This window comes from Colletotrichum graminicola (genome assembly GCF_000149035.1).
Source record: "Colletotrichum graminicola M1.001 genomic scaffold supercont1.23, whole genome shotgun sequence".
Taxonomy (NCBI): domain Eukaryota; kingdom Fungi; phylum Ascomycota; class Sordariomycetes; order Glomerellales; family Glomerellaceae; genus Colletotrichum; species Colletotrichum graminicola.
Window position 1 is genome coordinate 212,476 of NW_007361027.1, and position 21,701 is coordinate 234,176.

Below are 21,701 nucleotides of genomic sequence, written 5' to 3' on the forward strand. Positions count from 1 at the left end.
GTTGCACCAAAGCAGCTCTCTATAGAAGAACGAGCATGCAGTAATTTTTTTGTCTTCTTTTTGTGTGCATTATGAGGCAGGAAACTTTCTGGAGACGTTTCTGGCGTTTACGTAGGAAGTTCGTTTTCAGCCTCTGCATGACGACGGGCTTGCTGAGTTGGTGGGAGCCAGCACCTATGAAGGCCCATTTCTTCGCTTATATTATTTAAGGTATATATTAATACCCCAACATGTATCATTCTATTCTAGAAATCAGTGTTCTCCGCGCCGTATATAATAGGCCGGGTGCCCAAGTCTACGGGAGTCGATATGTACTTAGATCTGCGCAGACTCCACTTTCAGGTTCAGCGAGCAGGTATCCGTATACCTACTTATCCCTTGTCCCAACTGTGCCTGACTAGTGCTTGTCTTGCACGCCTCTTGGCCACGCGTAAGGAGCAATCGGTAGCGATAGCGACAGCTGCAGTGGGCGTCACACGAGTGCTGACGCATGCGGTTGCTGACGCATGCGGTTCATCCGGCATTGGCGAGGGCCCCCGATTGGAAGCGGCAATTATCGATGCCCTGCCGAGACAAACAAGGATGATCATAACATCGTGAATTATCTATTCTATGCACCCCTCCCCGTGTTTACCGCTTACCCCGAGAAATTTTCTTGGTGACCTTGTCCATTTGTTTGCTATTTGCTCATCAACTCGGCCCCGCTGCGAATGACGCCCACAACGGCGCCGGTCTGCACTGTCTCGCTACCACCGCTCGCCACTCGGTGCTCAATGTCCGCGAGCCCATCCAACCACTTGATCATGATCTCCGGCTTGACCTCCAACGTGGCCAGCTGCTCGGCCAGCGCCGTGATGATGTCCGCCAACGCAAGACCCCGCGCCACCTTGAGTGTGTTGATGGTCGTCAGGCAGGACGTTACGTCCGTTGTGCTCAGAAGAACGTCCAAGATCTCCTGGATCGCGTCGGGTTGCGGGGCCGCGATGCAGTTGTATATCGTCTCGGTCGAAATCATTTCCCTGACGATGTCGCCTTCGGCCACCTTGGGGGCGTTTTTGGGTTGGAGGGGCGTACCTAAGAAGGGTGCATTAGCAAAACCGTGCCACATTTCCACTGCCCGGAAACAACTCACTCGACGCATGGCATGCCTGAAGCACGTTGAGCGCCCTTCTCATATCGCCCTTGCTGAGCTTCACGAGCGCCTCCGTCGCCTCGGGCATGATCTTGACATGCTCCTCCTCGATGACCTTGTCCACAAGTACCCTAATGTCTCGCTCCTTGAGCGGGCTGAAGCGGAAGCGTGTGCATCTAGACAGCAGAGCAGGCGAGAGTTTGTGTGAATAGTTGGCGATGATGCAGAACCGCGTGTTGACTGTGTACTTTTCCATGATCCGGCGCAGTGCCATTTGCGCCGTATTGGTCATGGCGTCGGCCTCGTCGAGAATGATAAGCTTATAGGACGCCATACCTCCGCCGCCACCGCCCGACTTCGCCGATGGACCAAGGGTGAAGATTTGTTTCGTCGATGCGAACGTCTTGATCTGCTCGCGCACGACATCGATGCCGCGGTCATCCGAAGCGTTGAGCTCAAGGACCATCTGCCGCATGTTCTCCGCGCCATAGATGCGTCGCGCGAGAGCAAGGATCGTTGATGTTTTGCCCGTGCCTGGGGGCCCGTAGAGTAGAAGGTGGGGGAGGCGGTTGGAGTCGACGAACTTGTTTATTGTCACGAGGATGTCTTGGTGGCCCGAAACATCGGCGAGGCTCACAGGTCGGTATTTCTCGACCCTGCGGGCACGTCAGCCATGTAACATCTTGGGAGAACACAACAGGACCAGGCTCACCATGGCAAGCTGTCCTCTGCCTCGACCGGGAGGTTGGCGGCACTGCGCTTGCCCTGCTTGGCATCGGAGGAAAAGGTGATGTCCTTGGACACGGGGACGTCGACGTCCATCTCATCTTCGTAATCGGACATGATGACTTCTGGTGCAGGGTTCAATTGAGGACTCCGGAATACAGGTTGCAGGCGTTCGTCACAAATCGTAGCCCAGGGTCTTGACCTACTTGATGCAACTGAGCTCAGTCGAGCCCGAGAGACGCGTCGCAAACGCGCTGGGAGAAACCCGGCCGCACGTGACCAATTAAGCTCCACCAATCGCTTACAGTCTTACCATCGCGTCTAAAATTCGCAGCTCCTTCGACTTGCACATGTAACCGACAGTTCCGATCTTACTTTGTGGACTTCACGGGTCGCTCCTGTTATAGGGGGACCGCATTTCCGCTTGTCGGCCAGCGCAGGCAGCTGCAGTAAGATTACAATTAAATCATCGCTACCAACTGGATGAGGTGCTCGTCCGTCTCGGCGTCTGATCAGCTGGCCTCGAGGACTTGAGTCCTTGACACCTCGCAATTCGACACCCCTCCGTGCCAACTTTCTCCAACTCCCGTCACATACCAGACCAATCTCGGCGGCTTGACTTTGCCAAATACTTGATGCTGTTCTAGAATTGACTAGCCTTGCATCGACTGCCATGCGTGATTTTCCTCCAACGGCAACCACTTCCTCTATCGACGTCTTCGTCGAACACGCCACGCTGGAAGATGCCCCTGCTGTAGCCGACATCTTCCTCAAGTCCTTCAACAGTGACTTCTTCCAGACGCTATTCCCTCAGAACCAGTATGGGCGCGACTACATGACCGAGGCCAGTGAGCAGTTTATGCTCTCTAAGCAGAACGGGAGCCAAGAGGGTCAGGTCTTTGTTGTCAGAAACGAACAGGGTAGATCACCCCGCCGAAAGCCGCCTGGACTCTACTACGTCGCGCGACGCTCGCTCCCTGTGAGCTCTGGCTAAACGTCAGGCTTCGTGTGGCGAGCGTGGTTGCCGTGATGAACTCTTAACGACTGACACGTCTGTTGCAGGTATGCCCGTGGCCGCTTCGCTCATCTGGATCATCCGTCCCGAGGACAACGGAACTTGGTCGTGGCGGAAACGGTGGCCTGCAGCGAACGCCGGACAAAGAGATGATCTTCTCGACGAGTTCTTCACCGGCATGGCGACTCAGCATCACCGTATCATGAGCAAAGAGCCTCATATCTGTACGTCGAACCCGACTGCGGAATTGCCCCACTCATCGCTCGCTGCTCCCCAGCTTGTATCCTGCCAACCAGCTGCCAAACGCTAACTCAATGGCTTGCCTGCTTAGACTTTGAGCTGATCATGACGAACCCGGTCTATCGCCGACGTGGGTACGGCCTTGCTCTCCTGCAAAAGGCGTCCGAGATCGCGGACCAGAAACGGTATCCGATGTACCTTGATGCCGAAGAGTACATTGTCCAGTTGTACAGCCTGGCAGGCTATGTCATTAGGACGGATCTCGGCCAGACTTCTGCGATGATTCCGATGGTGCGACCTGCCAAGTCATGATAGCTTTCATGCAATGCATCAACATAACTATGTTGATCTATGCCTGTATCGTCACACTCGACCTGAAAGTCTATTGACACGCCCGAAAAAATGCAGTCATGATGATAATAATAATATTTTGTGGCCGATGTACATCAGACGGACGTCTGAGCTGCGCCGATATGCAATCTAGGCTCGCTTGGGCTTCAACACTATGCTTTGCTTTGCTTTTCTAATTCCTAACCTCGAGTCAAACTTTCTCATCCCCGTGTTGGTTTCCGTACGGCGGCGACCCGTCCCAATCCTGCTGGTATCGTACGTCGTAACTTCGCTCGGTTTCAAATTGCGAAGACATGGACGACCTTCGTGGACGCTGAGGTGGATACCCTCCCCCGCCCGTCATTCCGTATGCGCCCGGAATGTCCGGATACACCTCTGACGCTATTGGAGAACGCGGCGGCATCTTGATAGCATCCATGAGCGTCTCCCTTCTGGTGATTCTCTTCGGCCTCTCTGGTAACTCCGAATCTCCAAGGTCACTTCCAGCAGTGGTTTCATCTGAAAGTTTGGACTTCGTTTTCCCATCACCGTTGTTGTTCTTCTTGGTGGCGAAGAAGATGGCAAACACCATCCTCATGTCCTCCGGCCCCTGCCTTTCACGCATGATCTGATGCGGCACCTCCAAGCCATCAACAAGCCGCTCAATCTCCTCTACGGAGTATTGCCCCCTCTGCTTGTCGCCGGAGTAGTCGCCTGGTCCGCTCGAACCGTCGGGAATGTAGAATCGCTCGTCAACTCGCAATATGGCGTAAAGGGCAATAACTAAAAGGTCGAACATGAAGCCTGTGGTGTAAAATACCGCCTTGCTGTAAATGATACTCTTCGTCCCTGGTGGCTCCTTATTAAACAGGGCATACGAACGTATAGACTGCCCTGTGATCAAGAGGAAAGCTCCAGCGTAAAGTAGCGCAGCCTTCACTCTCAGTGAGCCTATACCAAACTTCTCTGGCGCGGGTCCTGGCACACAAAGACACCCACTAACGGCAAGCACGGGAAATATTGCGAGCCATAAACTCCAGGAGCTTCCAAACTTGAGAAAATCACTCGTCAACTCGAGACGGTCAGCGTTGCCCACGCTGAAAAAGCTGACTATCGTTGAAGCAATGTTGAAGAGCATGATCGCTGGGACGGATATGAGCAGGACGAAAGTAAACTGTCCAAAGGCGGTGCACCATCCTACTTTGGGATGGATTGAACGGACCAGGCGTTGGGCAAAGAAGATGTTGACGGCAAACAGCAGAGCGTCACTAGAGACGGTCAGCTCTGCGAATGTTCAGGTCAGGACTTGGAGTCAAGTAACTCACCCTCCATTGACAGTGACCAATGCCATGAGAACCACACCTCGCGTCGTCACAATTGACCACGTTATCCTGAAGATGCATGTTACAATCCGAAGCAAACAAAATTCGGCCATGATATCCGAAATGAGAAACTTGTGACCACGCTTTGCGTTCGCTCTGTAGATGCTGAGATGGACATACCCCCCGAGCATGAACAGGATCATGAATACAAGAGTGAGGGGTAAATCGAGCTTCTTGTTCGGCACGCCGCCCGGGAACGCGCCGTCAGCCGGGTCGTGCGGTCCACTTCTCCCAAATTCCGGACTGCTCATGATAGGGACAAGAGCAGGAGGTAATGTTGGTTTCGCGGTGCCGAGAACGGTTGATGCTGAAGTCGTTACCGCTGAGGGAGGTGGTGATGGCGATGGAGCGAGGGAGGTGGGAGATATAAATTGCGAGGTGGTCTGAGGTATCTGCAGCTGAGAAGATGAAGAAGAGGATACTCCAGCTGGTTCCGTTGTTGGTTCAGGCAACGATATGGAGTTGGATGATGTTGTTACTGGCGAGTTGGGGCTTGGAATGGGGACTGCATCAGGGTTTCGACTTGAGATCGCAGGAGGGAGATTTGGTTGTGTTTTATCAGGCGGCGGTAGCGATTTAGGTTGTACTGTTTCTATGATTGTAATGTACAAGGGACCGACGGTTTTCAGCTGTGTATAGGTGAGGTATTGTGTCTCGAGAATGATTTTCGGAAGTAAAGGATGGGCAACATATATCGAGGCACTATTAGAAGTACCGGCTTCGCCTGGTGTCGATCTGTGAGGGGCCAAGGTAGCTAAGGCTAGTGTGCCCACAGGTTTCGTAGTCGACGACGAAGGCGATACTAATTCTGCTGCCCTTGCAGCCGATGTTGCCACTTGTATTGATGGTAATGCTGGAAACGTTGGGACTTCTGCTGCTACATTGACGTTTTGCACGATGAGAAAGTTGAGAGACAGAAGAGGAACGGCAGCAGAAAAAAGCCCAGTGATGCCGGTCATAATCAATTATAGACAGCAGGGAAGCGAATTACCTCTTTCGTCAAGGCCTTGGCCCGGACCAGGATGTGAACTTGTGGAGACAGGTTCGGAGGTGGTGGGAAAGAGTCTCAGATGAGCTCTTACGCGTATGAGTCCGGATACGAATTTGAGTCAGTGACGGAATTGCCTTCTGTGAGAGTCCGATGCGGACTTTTGAGATGACAGGTTTAGTATACCCAAGACTTCGGCGTGCCTTTCCAGTTGGTATACACCGAGTTAGATACTTGACCGTTTATCGGTGATGGTGCTGAAAGGGTGTATTGTGGGCACTCGTGCTGTATTATATTGTGTAGGATGATAGAGCGGATGGCAGCCAACCCAGGTGTTGGGCGCTGATTGTGCATAGTTAAACATGTGAGTTCGTAGTGCTAGGTACTATAATGTAGGTGGTTTGTTGAACGACCACCCAGTTCTTCACGCTTGCTTGTTGAGAGGACCAATCAATCAAGGAGCACAAATATCTATCCTGTGGATGGACATGGTAAGGCCCCTTACTAGAATTGAATTCGCCGCAGTTATCATTTTGCCTTTGCGCTCTATTCTATTTTCTCCCTGTCGAATTCTTTGTCCATCCACTCGCCCACCGAGCAATCAATATGTTTGGTGAGACATATTGCCATTAGACTTCCACCGAGTTGCCTTTAATAGTATGTATCAAAAGGAAGCTCGACAATAGACGCTTTCGGGGGCCGTTGGGGAAGGGTAGGCAACTGCCGGTCCAGGACTCGGCAGTAGATTCGCATCGCCATAAGACATCCTTGCCAGAATAGCAACCAAGCTGTGAGACTCAGTTTGTCGTCTCATGTTTTACAAACGTCTTGTCTGTCACTCTGCATCGTCATCTGTTGCTTCCCTGCCTGTCGCTGGGAACTAGCCTCCCGGGAATGTCTGTTCGCACACCCACAAAGTCGGTACGCATGCGACTCACTTCGATCCATTGAAACTCTCAGCTTGATAGGTCGTCAAATTACTGTCGTGAACACGTCTGCTGTCGCTCGTTCCACCACTAGCTTGCCGTTCCGTCAATGCGTTTGATGCAATCCAAACTATCCTCCTACGATGGTTTCCAATTGTAGATCGGCATTTCAGTTGCCGATTTCGGTAATTGAAAGGAGGAACTACACAGTTAGTTGGTATACTTCCACCCCGGACTATCTTGCAACGTCCCGTGCTCTTCAACAAACAGATCCCCGGGTAGTCTTTGCTATTATATTTCCGATCTGTGTGAGGAATAAAATATGTGGGGTTTTCATTTTTTTTCTCATTTCCTAAGATGGGAAAATATTCGCCCCCATAGTATTAGGCAACCACTATTTCTGGCCGTATCAATACTTGCTCATGGATCGGGGAAACTACCAAAGAAAGGCACTGGGAAACGATGCGACCTCATAAAACTGTGAGATAACTGACTCCGCTGACGAAAGCATGTCAACGTGATACATGGTTACACTAATCTTTGAGTCTATGAAGGTTGAATCCCTTGGATCCTGGGGTCGATTAGTGGCCACTCTACCGTCTGCTAAAGATGGGCAGGTGAGTTTCGGAGGGAGTGCCACACATGGTTCAAGGAATTGCCGGTAATTTCGATTGCCTGTTAATGCTTGCGACTCCGTCATACCACGGCATCCTATCTATCTATCTGCGTCGCACTCCGATAATTTAGATTTCCTAGCAGAGCAGACATCAAACATCGATTTGTGGTGTGAGTATCTCGCTCATTTCTGTCTGATTTACGAATGTGGGATGGGCAGATGCCAAACAGCATTGCGTACGGTGTTCTGCAGCGAATATCGACGGGATAGACACACGACTGAGACAACCGAAGGTGGTCACTGTTTGGATTTCAATGACAGTATCATACGAGACTGTCTTAGATGCTCATCCACTCTGCAAGCCGCAGGGATGATGATATGCCAAGGAATGGGCATTCCATGAGTGTGCGGTCGCTACTCCGTCGGTTGGCTGAAGAGACTTAGAGCTAATGGAGTTGATGTTGCGGATACCAACAGTCGGATTCCAGAACTGGCATTCCGTTCGTAACTTGCCCCCTCTCCAGAACCCTGCTGTGCCCCTGATTTATGCTAGTGGTCTCACGAGTGCGGCAATCGCGGCCAGTTAGATGGTGTCATGCTCGTTTCGGAAAGATCCATCGATAGATATAAATATTCTAGGAAAAAGGGAAGTTAGGAAAAGAAAACAAACTCAGCCGCATACCATTCGGGCATGGTAGTTAGTGGCTGAAACAAGTGCCAGGCATCTCATCGTGATATCTTCAGTAATTTTCACTATCAATCAGCCGATAGCCATACAAACGCAGAGCCACGAATGTCTTGAATTGAAGGGCTTCTTGCCTTCCATGTCAATTGCACGACATTAGGTTTGCTTTAGCCCTTGAGTAATATGCTTGAAATTCGCTTCCTCTTCGTAGACCATATCGACCGATCCCGAGAGTGAAAGTGATACAGAGGAAGATTACATCTTCAGCGGGTATGAAAATACCGGAACCTTGGTATCTGTGATAGGTGCCACGTCATGTCAGAAAGAACATGATGTTGGCGGATGAACGCATCAATCCGCTGCACCAGACGACTGGGCTTGTTATCTGCAACCCTACAAAAATACTCAAGATATTACTGGATACCAATAGAAAAGAATCCAGTTGGCCCCCAAATATCCTTGCGACCCTCGGACTCATGTCCGAGCTTGCCGAAAAGGGAGCTTCATGGAATTGTATTTGCGGAGCGCTCTGATCACATGTAGAGGCTGAGACTCCTCTAATTTGAGAAGTTTGTTTTGACTCCGTCAGAGAGCCCAGCTTTCCCCTCTTTTGTTTCTTTTGTTTATCTGCTGTTTTAATCGATTCCGTAAAATGGAGCGGTTTATTGCCTTGATTGGCGTCTAAGATGGTGTGTGGTGACAAGGTCTAGTGTAAGGGGTCGTGGTAGCCCGACAGCGGCGTCTCAAGGCAACAATCTTTCCAGGGTTGAATACCTCCACATTAGCAGCAATAAAAAGGAGGCGCCAGGGAGCGGGAGAGACGCATCAGTGGGTTGGGGTTAACCGGAATTTGTTCGCTGTTGCTCTTCCCTGTGAAGATTACCCGTCGATCTTCTGCGAGGTTAACTATATCGAAGAAAAAAAATGGGGGTCGATGCTATGAGCTGCCAACATGATAGCAGCCCCGTGTTACAGGATTCGCAGACCGTTCCGGCAACATTATAGAAGGCCAAATAGGATACGAGGACGCCAAACCTATTCTGGTGTTCTCATGCGTCAAGTATAAGATGACCAGGTTTCAGAAACGCCAGTTGTCTTCGCATGGAGTTCCGGTTTCACTGTTCTTCAATCGCATGCTCGCCACGACGCTCGGGCTAAGCCGTTTCGTCTGATCCAACTCTCGCATATCTTGACCGTGACAATTCGCATTCGCTCAAGCTTGCCCCCTGCCGACGGAAAGGATGCCGGCGTAGTCTTCTGTCATGTATGGTACCAAGTTGACAGGCCCAGCCGTAAGGTTCGACAGTCGGATCTCGGGTTTATCGCCTGTCCCTCTCCCATCTGCCTGCTGGTAAGGTCCAACCCGCAACGTCATATTCTCCTTTTTCTCATCCTGCTCTCTCTCACTCTTCTACTCACCCATCCCCTATCCTGCAGATGGTCCCCTATCCTGCAGATGGTCTTCAGACCAGAAGCCGATTCATGTCGTCAAACCAAGCGGGGCGGGTTTTAAAGTTGAAACATGTCGAGTTCCTTGTAGTTTCTTCGCTCTGTAAACAAATGGCCCGCGTTTCCTTTTCAATGTTTATCGACGGCCGCCAAATGATCCAAGTCTGACACACCCCAGGTTCCGTCTACTCGTCTTCCCTTTTATGGCGCGTAGAAGCACGTCCGTCCCTCCCACTCTTCCTTGGATTTCCTACCTGAATAGGGAAACTCGCCTGCATGACACAGCCACCAAACTTGAACCATCGACTGACCTTTGACCGTTGGTATCATCAAAACTTCGAGAAAATCACGGTACGGCCGTTCCATCAGCCTTTTCTTTGATTTCCAAATTTCGAGATGGTCAACACAGGGCATCCGAGCAGGGCTTGCAAGCTCTGCCGTGCGAGAAGGATCAAGTGTGACGAGACCAAACCGTTTTGTTTAAAATGCGCCAAGTCGAAGAGAGTGTGCCCGGGCTATCGGGACGCTTTTGAGATCAACCTCCGAGATGAGACCCAGTCAACTATTCGCAAGGCCAAGTCTGCCGCTTTGCGTAAAGCTATCAAAGAAGGCCGCACACCGGAGCAGGACGATGAAAACAAACACCAGACCCAAGCGAAAGTGATGGAATGGACTCCGCCGGCAGCACCGCCTGCGCGGCAACGGCAGGTCAACATTATACCAGTGAATAGTGACGACGACTGGTTTGACAAGTATTCGAATTCATCATCCTCAGACGTGTCGCCATCAATGTCGTATGCTTCTTCACTGTCGTACATCAGCACTCAAGCCCCCGATTCTTTTGCGTCTTTCAAAGATATCGAGGGGGGGACGTACGGGATGCCACACACCTTGCAGACACCTCTCGACCAACAAGCTACTTGTTATTTTCTCGCCAACTACGTCCTCGCCCCGCCGATAGGGGTCGGACGAGGGATTATGACCTTTATCCTCCCATTGTTGAATATGCCAAATTACCAGGCATCGCCGCTGCAGTCTGCATTTTCTGCCGTGTCAATGGCAGCCTTGGCCGGAAGACCGAACTCCCGACGCTTGTCCTCAATGGCTCACTTGCACTACAGCAAAGCCCTCGAGGATTTGACACGAGCCATGCAAGACAAGTTGGCTGTCAGACAAGATACGACACTCGCCTCGGCGATTCTTCTTGCCTTCTACGAAGGTCTGGTGTCAGAAGACAGTGGGATGTCTGGCTTCAAGAAACATATTTCAGGAGCAACGGCCATTGTCAAACTACGAGGACCCCATCAAGCACAGTCTAGCGCGGGCTTGAGCATGTTTGATTTTGTTAGAGCGGCATCGGTATGCGATTCCCGTTTTTCCATCGCGGTTAGGAGAGGATTCTGATGACAACTAGATTCGGCAGTACACATTCTTCGGCAACATTTCACTAGAGGACCTGGCTTGGTGGGCTCGGCAAGCAGTCTGCGATAGCGTCGGCCATCAAGCTTTAGTTTTAAATCTCCAGACAACCCTGATCCGAGCCGAGGCCGATAGCTTGCTCAAGGGCGCACGAACGACGGATAAAATCGACAAGGCTTTAAAGCTACTCCAACGGGCTCGGAAGATGGACGACGAACTTGGTGTATGGTTTGATAATTGCCCGCCAGCATGGAAAAAAGTCGTCTTGGGGACCGCCGCCAATGTGCCGCAAGATAGGATCAGACTCGTCTCGGCGTTCCCTGGAACGATCTATGACTATCCGAACGTATGGGCGGCGGGGAAGCATATCAATACTCACGTGTCGCGACTCCTTCTTAACCAGGTGATAGTTCGTTGCATTGCTTGGGTCTGCTCACCAAGCGATCACACCCTCACCAAAGAGTACATCGACGCCCACAGGATTGGCACTGAGCAGGTTGCGGATATCATCTCAAGTATACCATATTTTTTTGGTTGGACTGGGGATGCACTGAGTACGCCGTATTTTCCTTGTGGGACATCCGAGATGCCCAAGGGTTTGGCTGGCATATCGTGTATGTGGCCTCTACTTGCCACGGGATCAAGCCGATTCGCAACCAGAACACAACGAGTCTACGTTAAAGCACGTCTGGCGAATATTGCTGAAGAGATGGGTATTCGCCAAGCCGATATTTTCTCCAAGGTGAGTCGCCAGGCCCTGGATTTAATATAATTAACTAACATTGGCAGCAAATTGTGTTGGAATCGCCACAACCAGATCCAGCAAATAGTTATTGCGCAGATAGTCTCCTTTATTTGCGTACTTAGCTGATCATACCCCCTTTTGCCTCCAACATGTTTCCATCACCCACACCGTGCCCGGACAGCCGATTGTTTCGGTAACCGTGCATGATAAGCAGCTCAAATCGCGAGCGTTAACAAAGAAACCAACGATGCCGCAACTCCAAACAACCTCGGCGGTTCGACGAACGACTATTTCTGTTGTTCAACTTTGGACTGTAGCATCAACAGTAGTCTCAGGCATTTTGTGATAACGAGAAATCGATGTTAGCCTTAGCTTCATCAGTCCAGCCATTACTCAAAACAACCGGTGTATATTAGGGTAGGTGAATTTTGTCGAGATCTTGTACGAAAGGGAGTTCCCGCCAAGACCCGGTAGTTGTGTCTAGCTGTGTCCCGCAGTATCAGTCCTTGCCCAGGAAATTCGAAGGTTGATCATGAGAATAAGTCCAGGGATCCTGAGCAAGCACCAGATTGGGCCTCGCCGACAACGCCGTCACTGTCTACTGCTGAAGATGAGATGAATGCTCAGAGCTATGTTATGTGACTCATGGCGTGAGGCGGATATCAGAATGGATACAAGTGTGTCAATTAAAGCAAAACACAGAGTAACACACTTTTTTTTGCGCGTGAATTGGGGAATCTAACTGTCGTACCAAGGCCAAACGGCCAATGCAATCGCCTAAAGTTTTCCGACTCTCTTTCCCCAACACTTCTCCCCAATGGAATGCTGCCATGATCTAAACCGCGGCCGGAGTCTCGTAACGTCTCATCTGTCCCATGAGTTGTAATCGTAACTCTCATCGCTCATATCCCCAACTCCAGCTGCCCGATGTAAAAATGAGCCAAACCCATCCTATGTTCCCATGCTGTTGGCCGAGGCCATATTCGCTTCGACCGTGCCGGGAGAGGGAGAAGGGAATGCTGTATGCTTCTCTCAAAACGCCTCATAGCTTCGTTATGCAATGATCAAGGACAGTGCACTTCTATCAAACGACCACCCCCACCTGCCCGCTTTCCTCGTCAACTAAACATCTTCGTTTCCCACTGAGAGGCATACCGTTGGTGACCTCTTCCTCGAAGCTGCCGTTTAACACTTCGGCAAGGGCCTCGCGATCTCGTCGTCGCTTGAGCCTATCGGGGTTGCGCTCTGCTTCCTCTTCCCATGTTTCGATGTTGTCCTCATCGAAATACCCCACCACTTCCTTGCCGAGCGCTTTGCCCAGTCTCTCCTTGAGGCCAAGGATAGGCCATACAGGGACTCTCGTGTATTCGATGCGCATACCCCCTTGACCTGCTATGTTCTCGAGCCTGTCGGCGAGCGTCTTTCTTTCATTCGTGCAGGGATTTTTTGTGGGTTCGTGGAACTTGCGAAGGAGCTCTGCCGTAACTGTGCCCTTGTAGACGATGAATTCGGATGTTTCATTGTCATTTGTGACGAGTTGCACCGTCACATCGTGGAACTCTGGCTCCCCCAGCCCTGTTGGGAACGGCCGCGAAGGGGTCCATTTGTTAGGTGACGGCTGCGGCTCACCGTAGAAGCGTCGTTGTGCCATCGCTAGCATGATACCCACGAGCAGCGGGTCATGATTGGGATTAGTTGGCACAAACATCTTGGAACGCAACTGCTGCAGACGCTCGACAGGACCGTTGTATGATCTGTTAGGACCTTGTATAACGCGGTACATATTTTTGCGCGTAGCGGCAATCTGCAGCTTGCCCAGGTAGGCAAGGACCGGCTGAGTATACGTCAGCTGCTCGCTGCTGCCGCCGTTGCTTGAACTCATGGTGGCACCAGCGGGTATAGCGTTGAAAGACTCTGCCGGGCGCGTCGAGGCCGACTCGAACGAGGCAATAGAACCGCTGCGTGATGGCATGGAAAACCAGGCGACTTGCACGCGACATGTGTCGCGATATGCTAGGCCGCCGAAGTACAGGTGCATGTCGAGCTGCGTGCGCGATTGTGACAGGTTGCTGGGATAAAGGGTAGACATGATGGTGCGTATTGAGTTAGTGTATAAGCTCCTCGTTGATCCTGGTGCGAGCATCGCGGTGAGCTCTCGGCTGAGTGTTGTCGCAGCGGCAGATGGTTTCATGTGACATCTTGAAGGGGAGACGGGGGCACCACGCGGCGAGGGAGGAGGGACTGGAGTGTCGCATGGGGGAAGCTCGATGAATGCCGCGTCAAGGAGGCGAATGTGCAGATCAGTCCAGCAGATGGGGCGAACAAAAAGCGAGAGGCCTGCGTGCTCGTATAGCAAGTCGTAGAGGGAACCCTCGTCAGGACGGAAGACGCGACGTCTTGGTATGCGCTTCGCGGACGACATTGCGGCGGGGATCGGGCTGGACGTGGGAGGTGTTGTATGGATTGGGTCAGGCGAAGACATTGGTGATGCCGTCGGCGCGGTCGGCGCGCTGCTTGGAAGATCCATTTTGAGAATAATGGCGATGGTGGCGGCGAAGGAAAAGGTCGAAGACAGTACGCGATCGTCTAGTGATGTTGCTCGGGGCGAATATTGGCCTACGCAACTGTCAACATTGTCAGGGAAAAAAGTATGGAATGTTTGATGTTTTCGAAGTCGAGGAATGGAACAAAAGAACGGTGGGACTTACGCTAAATGAGCAGTGAGGCGTGGCGCTCTCCCTTTAGCTCTCTATTTCAGGAGAGAAAAGGGGAACGGAGGACTTTTGCGTCGCGGATCTCGAGCGCCGGAATACCGACAAAACAGGGCTGGATTCTGGGGCGGTGGGAAGTAGCGACAAGCAGTGGGCGCAATTATGTGCGCGACGTCGACGTGGTGTTGGAAGAGAAAAGAAAAGAGGAGACGGATCCGCACAGGTCGGGGGAAATCCGTACGTATTTTGCGGTGCCGAAGTTTGATCTACGCGATAAAAAGAGTGGTGCCTTAAGACCGGGGCTAGGGGCCGATACGACCGGAATTCTGTTGAGATGAACGACACTTCAAACCTATGGGGGCGTGACGGGGGAGATGAAAAAATCAACAAGACGTTGGTCCGGGAGGAGTAAAGATGTGGCGGCGATGATTACCGGCAGCCTGTAGGTATGATGTATGATGATGATGGGCTGGGTATGTGACAGTTGGACAAGGCAGGCAGATCCAAGGGTGGAAAAGACGAGAAGTGGAAGAGACTTGGGGTGGGATGAGCGAGTCAAATATTGAGGTCAGGGGGCTTCGGCTTCCCCCCCTGCGTGTTCTGTGCCGTCACTGTGTGTGTGTGTTCCAAGGTTATGTATGTGTTTGTCTGCGTTGAGCGCCAAAAGCTGGGTATGAGCGACGCTGTAATTAATGGTCGACCCTGTCAAGGTGTCGAGTGTGTTGTGTCAGGAGTTTGATCGCGGTGGTAGTGCCTGTCTACTGCCGAATACTTCAACTTAGTGGCCCTCTCCCCATCGAAAGTCCATCCCCAGTCCCAGATGGGAGTCAACTTTTTCTTTCCTCTTTTTTTCCTTTCGAGGGGGGCAGAATGGCGCGACTTGCCACCTGCCTTTGACCCGTTTGCAGCCGATAAATGACACGGAGGAAGAGCGAAGTCACCTGATCTTAGGCACCAGGCCCTTTTCGAAATAGGTAGCCAGGTATCCGTACCTATCCACGTAGGTGGTGGTACAGTAGGTAGGTAAGTGGTACGTATCGACATCGAGCATGGGCCATGTCATCGCTCCTGCCAGCTAGTCAACCCGGTCATGGCGGAGCCCGTGATCATTGACGCGCCGCCCCCTAGCAGCGATGCTGCCTGAGTCACAAACTTTATGCGCTTGTCTTGTGACTCCTGTGGCTACAACCCAGCTGCTGCGCCACAGCACCCCCCGCCCCGCCCTGGGTGAATGAGGTGCGGCGCGGTGCGGTGCGGCGGACGTCAGCCAGCTCAGGTCGAGCCCCACCATCGGCTGGCCTGCTTTACGCAGCACCAGTTGACCTCTCCCGACTTCCAACTGCGCGCCTACTAGGTACTTCATCAACACCAGCTTCACATTCGACCAAGACCAATTACTTTGGCCAGGAAGCTAAGCAAGATGCCGGTATGACCAATGCTTTCCCCTTCCATTGCCACCACCCCGAGCTTCTACTGAACCACGCCTCTCTTCCCTCATTCCAACCAACTACTCCGCCCACTGAGATTAAGCTGACGATACCCTCTCTGTGCAGGCCTATAACTCCATGTTCAATGCCGACCCCAATATCCCCCGATTAATAGGCAACTTTCCCCTTTTGCCGCTGCGCACAAAGACTCGCGGTCCAGCCTACACCTTGCCCTTCCCCAACCCGCCTTTGCCCGCCAATGAGTCCCCAGACCCGGACAGTGAGAGCTACGACATCCTCGACGAGGTCCTCGCCCTCTTCCGCGCCAACACCTTCTTCCGCAACTTCGAGATCCAGGGCCCCGCCGATCGTCTGCTTGTCTACGGTATCTGGTTCGTCAGTGACTGCCTGACCAAGATCAAGCCCAACGCCGGTGTGCGCGATGCGTCCAAGGATGTCATGAACGTCGCCCTTGACACCAACTTTGCCATTCCCGGCGACCCGGCATGGCCGCTGAACCAGGTACCACAACAGACTTACGACTTTGAACGTCGTCAAGCCACTGACCTGTCTAGATGTACGAGCCTCCACGTGATCGGCAAGATGCAGAACAGCTCCGACAGTACCTGTCCCAAGTCCGTCAAGAGTTGGCAGCGCGGTTACTGGCACGAGTCTACGACGAGGGCGGTGACGGAAAGCCGAGCAAGTGGTGGTTGAGCTTCACCAAGAGAAAGTTCATGGGCAAGGCGCTGTGATTTGGGTGATCAGGACGAAACGCTGGAGACGGAACGTGTGAAAGTGTTTTAGAGCGACTAGGCAAATATGATGGTGCCAATTACTCCAATCTCAGCCCGGAAAGGCTTTGCATTGAGGATGATGGGGCATTTATGTGCATCCAAGCTGCTGCTCCGTGTTTAACCCGCATAATTTCCCCGATGCGTACCCTATGCCGTTTACTAGATTATGCTCTTGAAACTCTTGCCCGGGCTATTTCATGCTTCCACCTTTCTTCTCTTGAACTTGCCTCGGGCCTCAACCTTGCCCTCCGCAGGCACGGCCTTCCAACCAGTGAACACATAGCCATCCGCGCCACCCCGGCCCATCATCATGGGATGCGTGCGGCCGGGCAGCACCTGCCAGCGCTTCGCCCGACTTGTCTGCACGTTGGCGCCCAGGAGCAAAGTCGGATTGATGGGGAAGTCTTCCGAGCCCTGCCAGCGTTCCAATTCCTGGATCGACTTGCCAGCGGCCTCGGCGGGGGGGTTCGACGACCAACCGGCGCGACGAGCGATACTGAAACAGTCAGCGAGCTCGGTCAGCGGCTCGATGCTCTGAGAGTAGATGGCGATGGGCGCTCCGCCAGCCAACAGCGGTAGTGTGTGGCGCAGGATAGAGATAATATCCATTGTGCTTGCGATGACGAGCCCCGAGAAGCCGCCAGCGCGGGTCGAGTCTACAATGTATCGTGTACGCGCCCAACGTCTCCTCTTGCGATGATAGTTGCCTCGGCGGTTGGCCTTCCAGGTATGCAGGACCTCTTCGGAGACATCGGGGGGTGGCGTCGAGTATGTGACGTCTTCCTCGGGTTCTAGCAGCTGCAGCCAGGAGATAGGCAACAGATTCGTAGCGAGGGGGTGTAGGGGGTGTGGCGGGTTCGGGTTCGTGCTGTCAAAATTGTAGTACCTGAGAAGAGCAAGGTTCGGCTGGCTATTGGGGTGGATGAGAGTGATGGTGTTGGTGGGGGCGAAGATGGATTCAAAGTCATCGCGACGGGGCGGGTGTCTTCGTCGAGGTTGGTGTGGTTTCGGTGCTTCGGCGTCGTCCGCCATCACCGCATCTGCCGTTGTCGTCATTTGTTCGAAGCTCGTTGTTGTTTCTAGGGCAGCGGTGTTTTCTGTGCCAGCTTCCTCGGTATTTGTGGTTTGCGATCCAACGCCATTGGTGGCGGCTTCTGCTGGCTTTGATCCGTTAATCTCCCCGTCGGCGCTATCCTTTTGAACACTGGCATCCTCAACATCTTCGTGGTCGTTGGGGTACAAGATGCCCATCCTCTCGGCCATGGCAGCGGTGACCAGGCCACCGGTATCGTCCACGACGAGCCATCGGCCACCGATCTCTGACTTGTCTAACAATCCCGAGCCATCTGCCGTCACTATTTCGGGCTTGTCGGTTGGGGGGAGGCCACCGAAATGTACGTTAGCCCAACAGCCAAGCAATCCCATCATCTCCTCCCGCATCTCCAGCACCTTTCCGGCGTCTTTCTCCTCCAAGAGCCACTTGCCCAGCGTCAGGGGGTCGAGGGGCTGTATCGTGAAGCGACGAATGTACTTTTTGGTCTTGAGCAGCTTGTACTTGGCCAAGGAGAAGACCGTCTTCTGGTCAATGGCGGTATGTGACAGAAGTAGCTTCGCGATGATGTCCTTGCCGGCATCGGTGTTGTTGCCCTGTTTGAGTTGCTCAATCTCCTCGGCCGTCAGGGTCTGACGGGCAGCATCGTCGATGATTTCGCGTCTTGAATGCGCAACAACGTCGCCGCTCTCCTTATCAACCAGTTCGAATTCCGCACCGTCGGGGGCAGCAATGACATTCTCGAGGGTAGTGCCCTCTTCTTCGGCGTTCTGCGCGTTCAAATCGGCTAGGGCGTCGGCGTGGATCTCGCTCGGTGGTACAACTCGTAGCCTGCTAAAGTTTTCCCCATCACGTCGGTCAAGGATTTCGTAGGTGAGGTGGAAAGGTCGCTCAATGACGAGGTTACTTGGAAAAGAACCAAGCTTGCCCAGCGAAATGGTTCTGAGGCGCAGAAAGTCAGCTACTAAGCTGCGAACACGCCATTCGCTCATGGGTAGGTGGACTTACGTGTTGGGGATTATTTGGAGCACCTTTGTATCCTCTGATAGAAGCTTCAGCGACACCCACTGGTGGGGCTGGACGAGGTGATGCATCGCTACGAGGTGGCGTAGCCAGTTGAGAAATTCGTTCCAGTTGAAACCGTCGCGATCGAGAGACTTTGAAAAAAAAAAAATCTTATTAGGCGACGCATCAATTGCTCTTATCGCTATAGAAAACTCGATACGACCAATCAGCCTTAAAAGAGCCCCTACCCAGGTACCCCGCGCGGGGCAGGTGCAGTTCAAGCCCGCCCAATGTGTCCCTGGGGCTCCATATCGTAGGTACAAGTACCTATGGTATAGCCATGTCAATCTTTCATCACCCCAACGGTCTCCCCCGTCTCAATTAATGATCAACCTGATGTTGATTACGAGGCCTTCTGATGCTGTATGATTCCCAGCTATTCTTTCGCGGAGTATTCCCCTATGACTTTTCAGGCCCCATCACCTTCACGACGGGGAACATTGCCTGAACCAAGGACCTTTCTAGCCTGAGCTTCCAAGCCAAGAAGACGCAGGAACGCCGCAGTGGCATGAAGGATACCTGTCAATACTCCGAAGAGAAGCAAGGGGAAGAGAGTATAGCTCGTAAAGACTATGTGCGAGTTCAGCGTATTTCTTAAAGGTAACCTTGAGTCTCGGGCAATGACTTACACAACCCGCCACCAGTCTGGGAGACGACTTGAAAGAGTTCACTGCGCATGATAGCGAGAGCACCTGCCTCCCACTTCCACGGACCGACAAGCCTGAATTTGGTGTTGAAATTGGATCCCATGGCCCAGGTAAAGAAAGCTTTGAAGCCCTGGCGCGCCATGAATGAGATCGTCGGCGCGGCGCCCATATCCAGGGCAAGCTGATATGCGTACGATTCTTGCTCGACGCCATGCTTGGTCTTGAAGAAATCGTGTCCGCCTCGGGCCTTTAGAGCGTAGTCGACCTCATAGTGGCCAATGGCATCGGCATATGCACCTTGACCAGGACTAAGGGAAGGCGTCGGCACTTGCTGGGGGTACTGGTGTCGGACCAGGTTGAGAACCCAGAGTTGGGCTTGCAGTTCAGCGAGAGGCGGAATTGCACCTGCAGATAATTAGTAAGATAGCCGTGGTCTCGACTCAAACGTCAGGCTTTTACCAATACCGGGGCGCACAAAACCGATGAAGCCAGTAGTCACGTCGCTGCGTCTCCAAATCCCACGGACATCCAGCTCGTTCGGCTCCGGGTAGTCTTCTGCCAAGAAGGAGAATCGACGAACGTAGCCTGTAGCGAGAACAACCAAATCGGGTTGCATCACTCTGGAAAGTGCCTGAGTGTGCTCGAGCCTTTTGCTCTCCGGGAACGTCACCGTGCCGTCTTTCGAAAAGGACAATGGCCAAGGGGCAGTCAAGATCTTTTTGCCGCCAGTGTCTTTGAGCTCCACATTCATCATGAAGGCCCTGAAGCGCGAAAGAATGCCTCGTGCGCGGTGTCCTTCGTTCAGGTATGGAAGAGCACGATCTGACTTGACGAGGAACACTTCTTTCGTTAACAGTATGCCCAGTGAAAGTTGAACCCACTGCCCTCATCTTTCCATTACTTACAGGAATCCACATTGTTACGATCGCCTTCAACCCCACCAACCCACTGGTCGGGACCAGCGATCGTTCCTCCAGATAGGAAATGAAGGCACTTTAGCGTCTTGTCATACACACTCCAGGTCAGCTGGGAATGCTGAAGTCTCTCTGGGAGGTAAGCTGTATCGAGGAAGCTGGCAATGGCGGTGTCAACTGGCTTCTGGTGCGGGTCAGGTTTCCATCTCTTCATGAGGATTGGCATAGGAATCTTCTAAACAGGAGTTAGTAGTGCTTTTACAAGGTAAAGCTTGTAGAGCTCGGGAAGCATGCCTTTTTGGCACAGAAGAAGCCGTCCTTGTGGCATAGAGTCACTTCACGAGCCTTGGATGTCACCGCTAAGTGGGCAAGGTCCATTGCTGTTTCGCCTGCACCTAAAATCATCACTGACGTGTTTGTTCCAAACTGCTGTCTCTCTTTAATCTCGGACGAGTGAAGAGTCTGGACGCGATCGAGGCCCTTGATGGCCGGGATTGAAGGCACGTTGTTCAGCCCGGAACAGACAGCAATAGCGTCACAGTCCCAGGTTTCAGTTTCGCTTGTCTGATCTTTGGTGTAGCTGGTTGATTCCTTATCCATCCGCCGGAAGAAAATTCGGTGGCCACTTGGAGTACGAGACACACAGGTGACCTCGGTTCTCGTCTCAATAAGGTCCCAGAGTTCAAAGTGGCTACAATAGCCCTCGAGATACCGAACATAATCTGCCATGGGTAGGAAATCGGGAAGATCGTGAGAAACTCTGAAGTCAGAAAAGGCTGTAAGGTACTTGGAAGACACCATCTGTTTTTGATAAGCTTCTAACGACATGGACTGCCACAACTGCACGACGGACGGGATCTGTCGATGCTGCCAATGATCGATAACAGGGGAATTGGACCTACCTCAGCATCCTCATACACTTTGTACTTGTAGACACCGCCCACACTGTCCTCTCTCTCGAAAATCCGGATCTCGATGCCAGGGATCCCAAAGTATTCCTTGGCCTGGCTGAGATACTTGGCAGTTACGAGACCAGAGGCCCCAGCGCCAATTACCGCTACTCGCATCGTTTTCAGGATGGGTACTGTGCCTCTATCCAACTTGGTGAAGTGGTTCATATCTGTTTGTGTTCTGACGACCGTTGTGTATTCGGGATTGTTCCGTGTCGAACCCTGTTCAGCGATGGAGCTTGAGGGGGCGTGGAAGGTAGACGAGGCAGTGAGCCGTCCAGGTGTTGGTTTTGAAAAGGGTGAAGCGAAGTTGAGGTTGAATTTGCCGGAAGGTGTCAACGAGTAGTATTACCGGAGAAAAATATTTCTGCTTGCTGGAAGGGGGGAAAGGAGAAACCCAGTCCAGGTTCGCTGGAGGTGAAAGGCGTTTGCTCTCGGAACCAAATTCAAAGCTGGGACTATGCCTAGTGATTTCTTATGCTGATA

General features: G+C 52.4%; 8 protein-coding genes across 8 annotated transcripts; 3 read left to right on the plus strand and 5 right to left on the minus strand.

Moving 5' to 3' along the window:
- Window positions 1–679: 679 nt before the first annotated feature.
- On the minus strand, window positions 680–1,975 carry GLRG_06238 (replication factor C; the record flags this gene model as incomplete). The annotated part of the gene is made up of 3 exons (XM_008096923.1): window positions 680–1,074; window positions 1,133–1,788; window positions 1,845–1,975. 3 exons carry the CDS (start codon window positions 1,973–1,975, stop codon window positions 680–682), a joined length of 1,182 nt encoding a protein of 393 aa, XP_008095114.1.
- A 556-nt stretch (window positions 1,976–2,531) lies between these two features.
- GLRG_06239 (uncharacterized protein) lies at window positions 2,532–3,425 on the plus strand (the record flags this gene model as incomplete). Its single annotated transcript, XM_008096924.1, has 3 exons — window positions 2,532–2,778; window positions 2,921–3,097; window positions 3,205–3,425. 3 exons carry the CDS (start codon window positions 2,532–2,534, stop codon window positions 3,423–3,425), a joined length of 645 nt encoding a protein of 214 aa, XP_008095115.1.
- A 229-nt stretch (window positions 3,426–3,654) lies between these two features.
- GLRG_06240 (uncharacterized protein) lies at window positions 3,655–5,076 on the minus strand (the record flags this gene model as incomplete). The annotated part of the gene is made up of 2 exons (XM_008096925.1): window positions 3,655–4,711; window positions 4,769–5,076. The coding sequence occupies 2 exons, from the start codon at window positions 5,074–5,076 to the stop codon at window positions 3,655–3,657; spliced, it is 1,365 nt and encodes a 454-aa protein (XP_008095116.1).
- Window positions 5,077–9,885: 4,809 nt separating this feature from the next.
- GLRG_06241 (uncharacterized protein) lies at window positions 9,886–11,400 on the plus strand (the record flags this gene model as incomplete). Its single annotated transcript, XM_008096926.1, has 3 exons — window positions 9,886–10,848; window positions 10,904–11,254; window positions 11,389–11,400. 3 exons carry the CDS (start codon window positions 9,886–9,888, stop codon window positions 11,398–11,400), a joined length of 1,326 nt encoding a protein of 441 aa, XP_008095117.1.
- Window positions 11,401–12,737: 1,337 nt separating this feature from the next.
- GLRG_06242 (uncharacterized protein) lies at window positions 12,738–14,180 on the minus strand (the record flags this gene model as incomplete). Its single annotated transcript, XM_008096927.1, has 1 exon — window positions 12,738–14,180. The coding sequence occupies one exon, from the start codon at window positions 14,178–14,180 to the stop codon at window positions 12,738–12,740; it is 1,443 nt and encodes a 480-aa protein (XP_008095118.1).
- Window positions 14,181–15,784: 1,604 nt separating this feature from the next.
- Window positions 15,785–16,546, plus strand: GLRG_06243 (ARP2/3 complex ARPC3 subunit; the record flags this gene model as incomplete). The annotated part of the gene is made up of 3 exons (XM_008096928.1): window positions 15,785–15,790; window positions 15,918–16,313; window positions 16,367–16,546. 3 exons carry the CDS (start codon window positions 15,785–15,787, stop codon window positions 16,544–16,546), a joined length of 582 nt encoding a protein of 193 aa, XP_008095119.1.
- A 237-nt stretch (window positions 16,547–16,783) lies between these two features.
- Window positions 16,784–18,733, minus strand: GLRG_06244 (Gcd10p family protein; the record flags this gene model as incomplete). Its single annotated transcript, XM_008096929.1, has 2 exons — window positions 16,784–18,581; window positions 18,648–18,733. The coding sequence occupies 2 exons, from the start codon at window positions 18,731–18,733 to the stop codon at window positions 16,784–16,786; spliced, it is 1,884 nt and encodes a 627-aa protein (XP_008095120.1).
- A 380-nt stretch (window positions 18,734–19,113) lies between these two features.
- On the minus strand, window positions 19,114–21,383 carry GLRG_06245 (dimethylaniline monooxygenase; the record flags this gene model as incomplete). Its single annotated transcript, XM_008096930.1, has 6 exons — window positions 19,114–19,274; window positions 19,334–19,756; window positions 19,811–20,191; window positions 20,257–20,471; window positions 20,528–21,066; window positions 21,168–21,383. 6 exons carry the CDS (start codon window positions 21,381–21,383, stop codon window positions 19,114–19,116), a joined length of 1,935 nt encoding a protein of 644 aa, XP_008095121.1.
- Window positions 21,384–21,701: the final 318 nt, after the last annotated feature.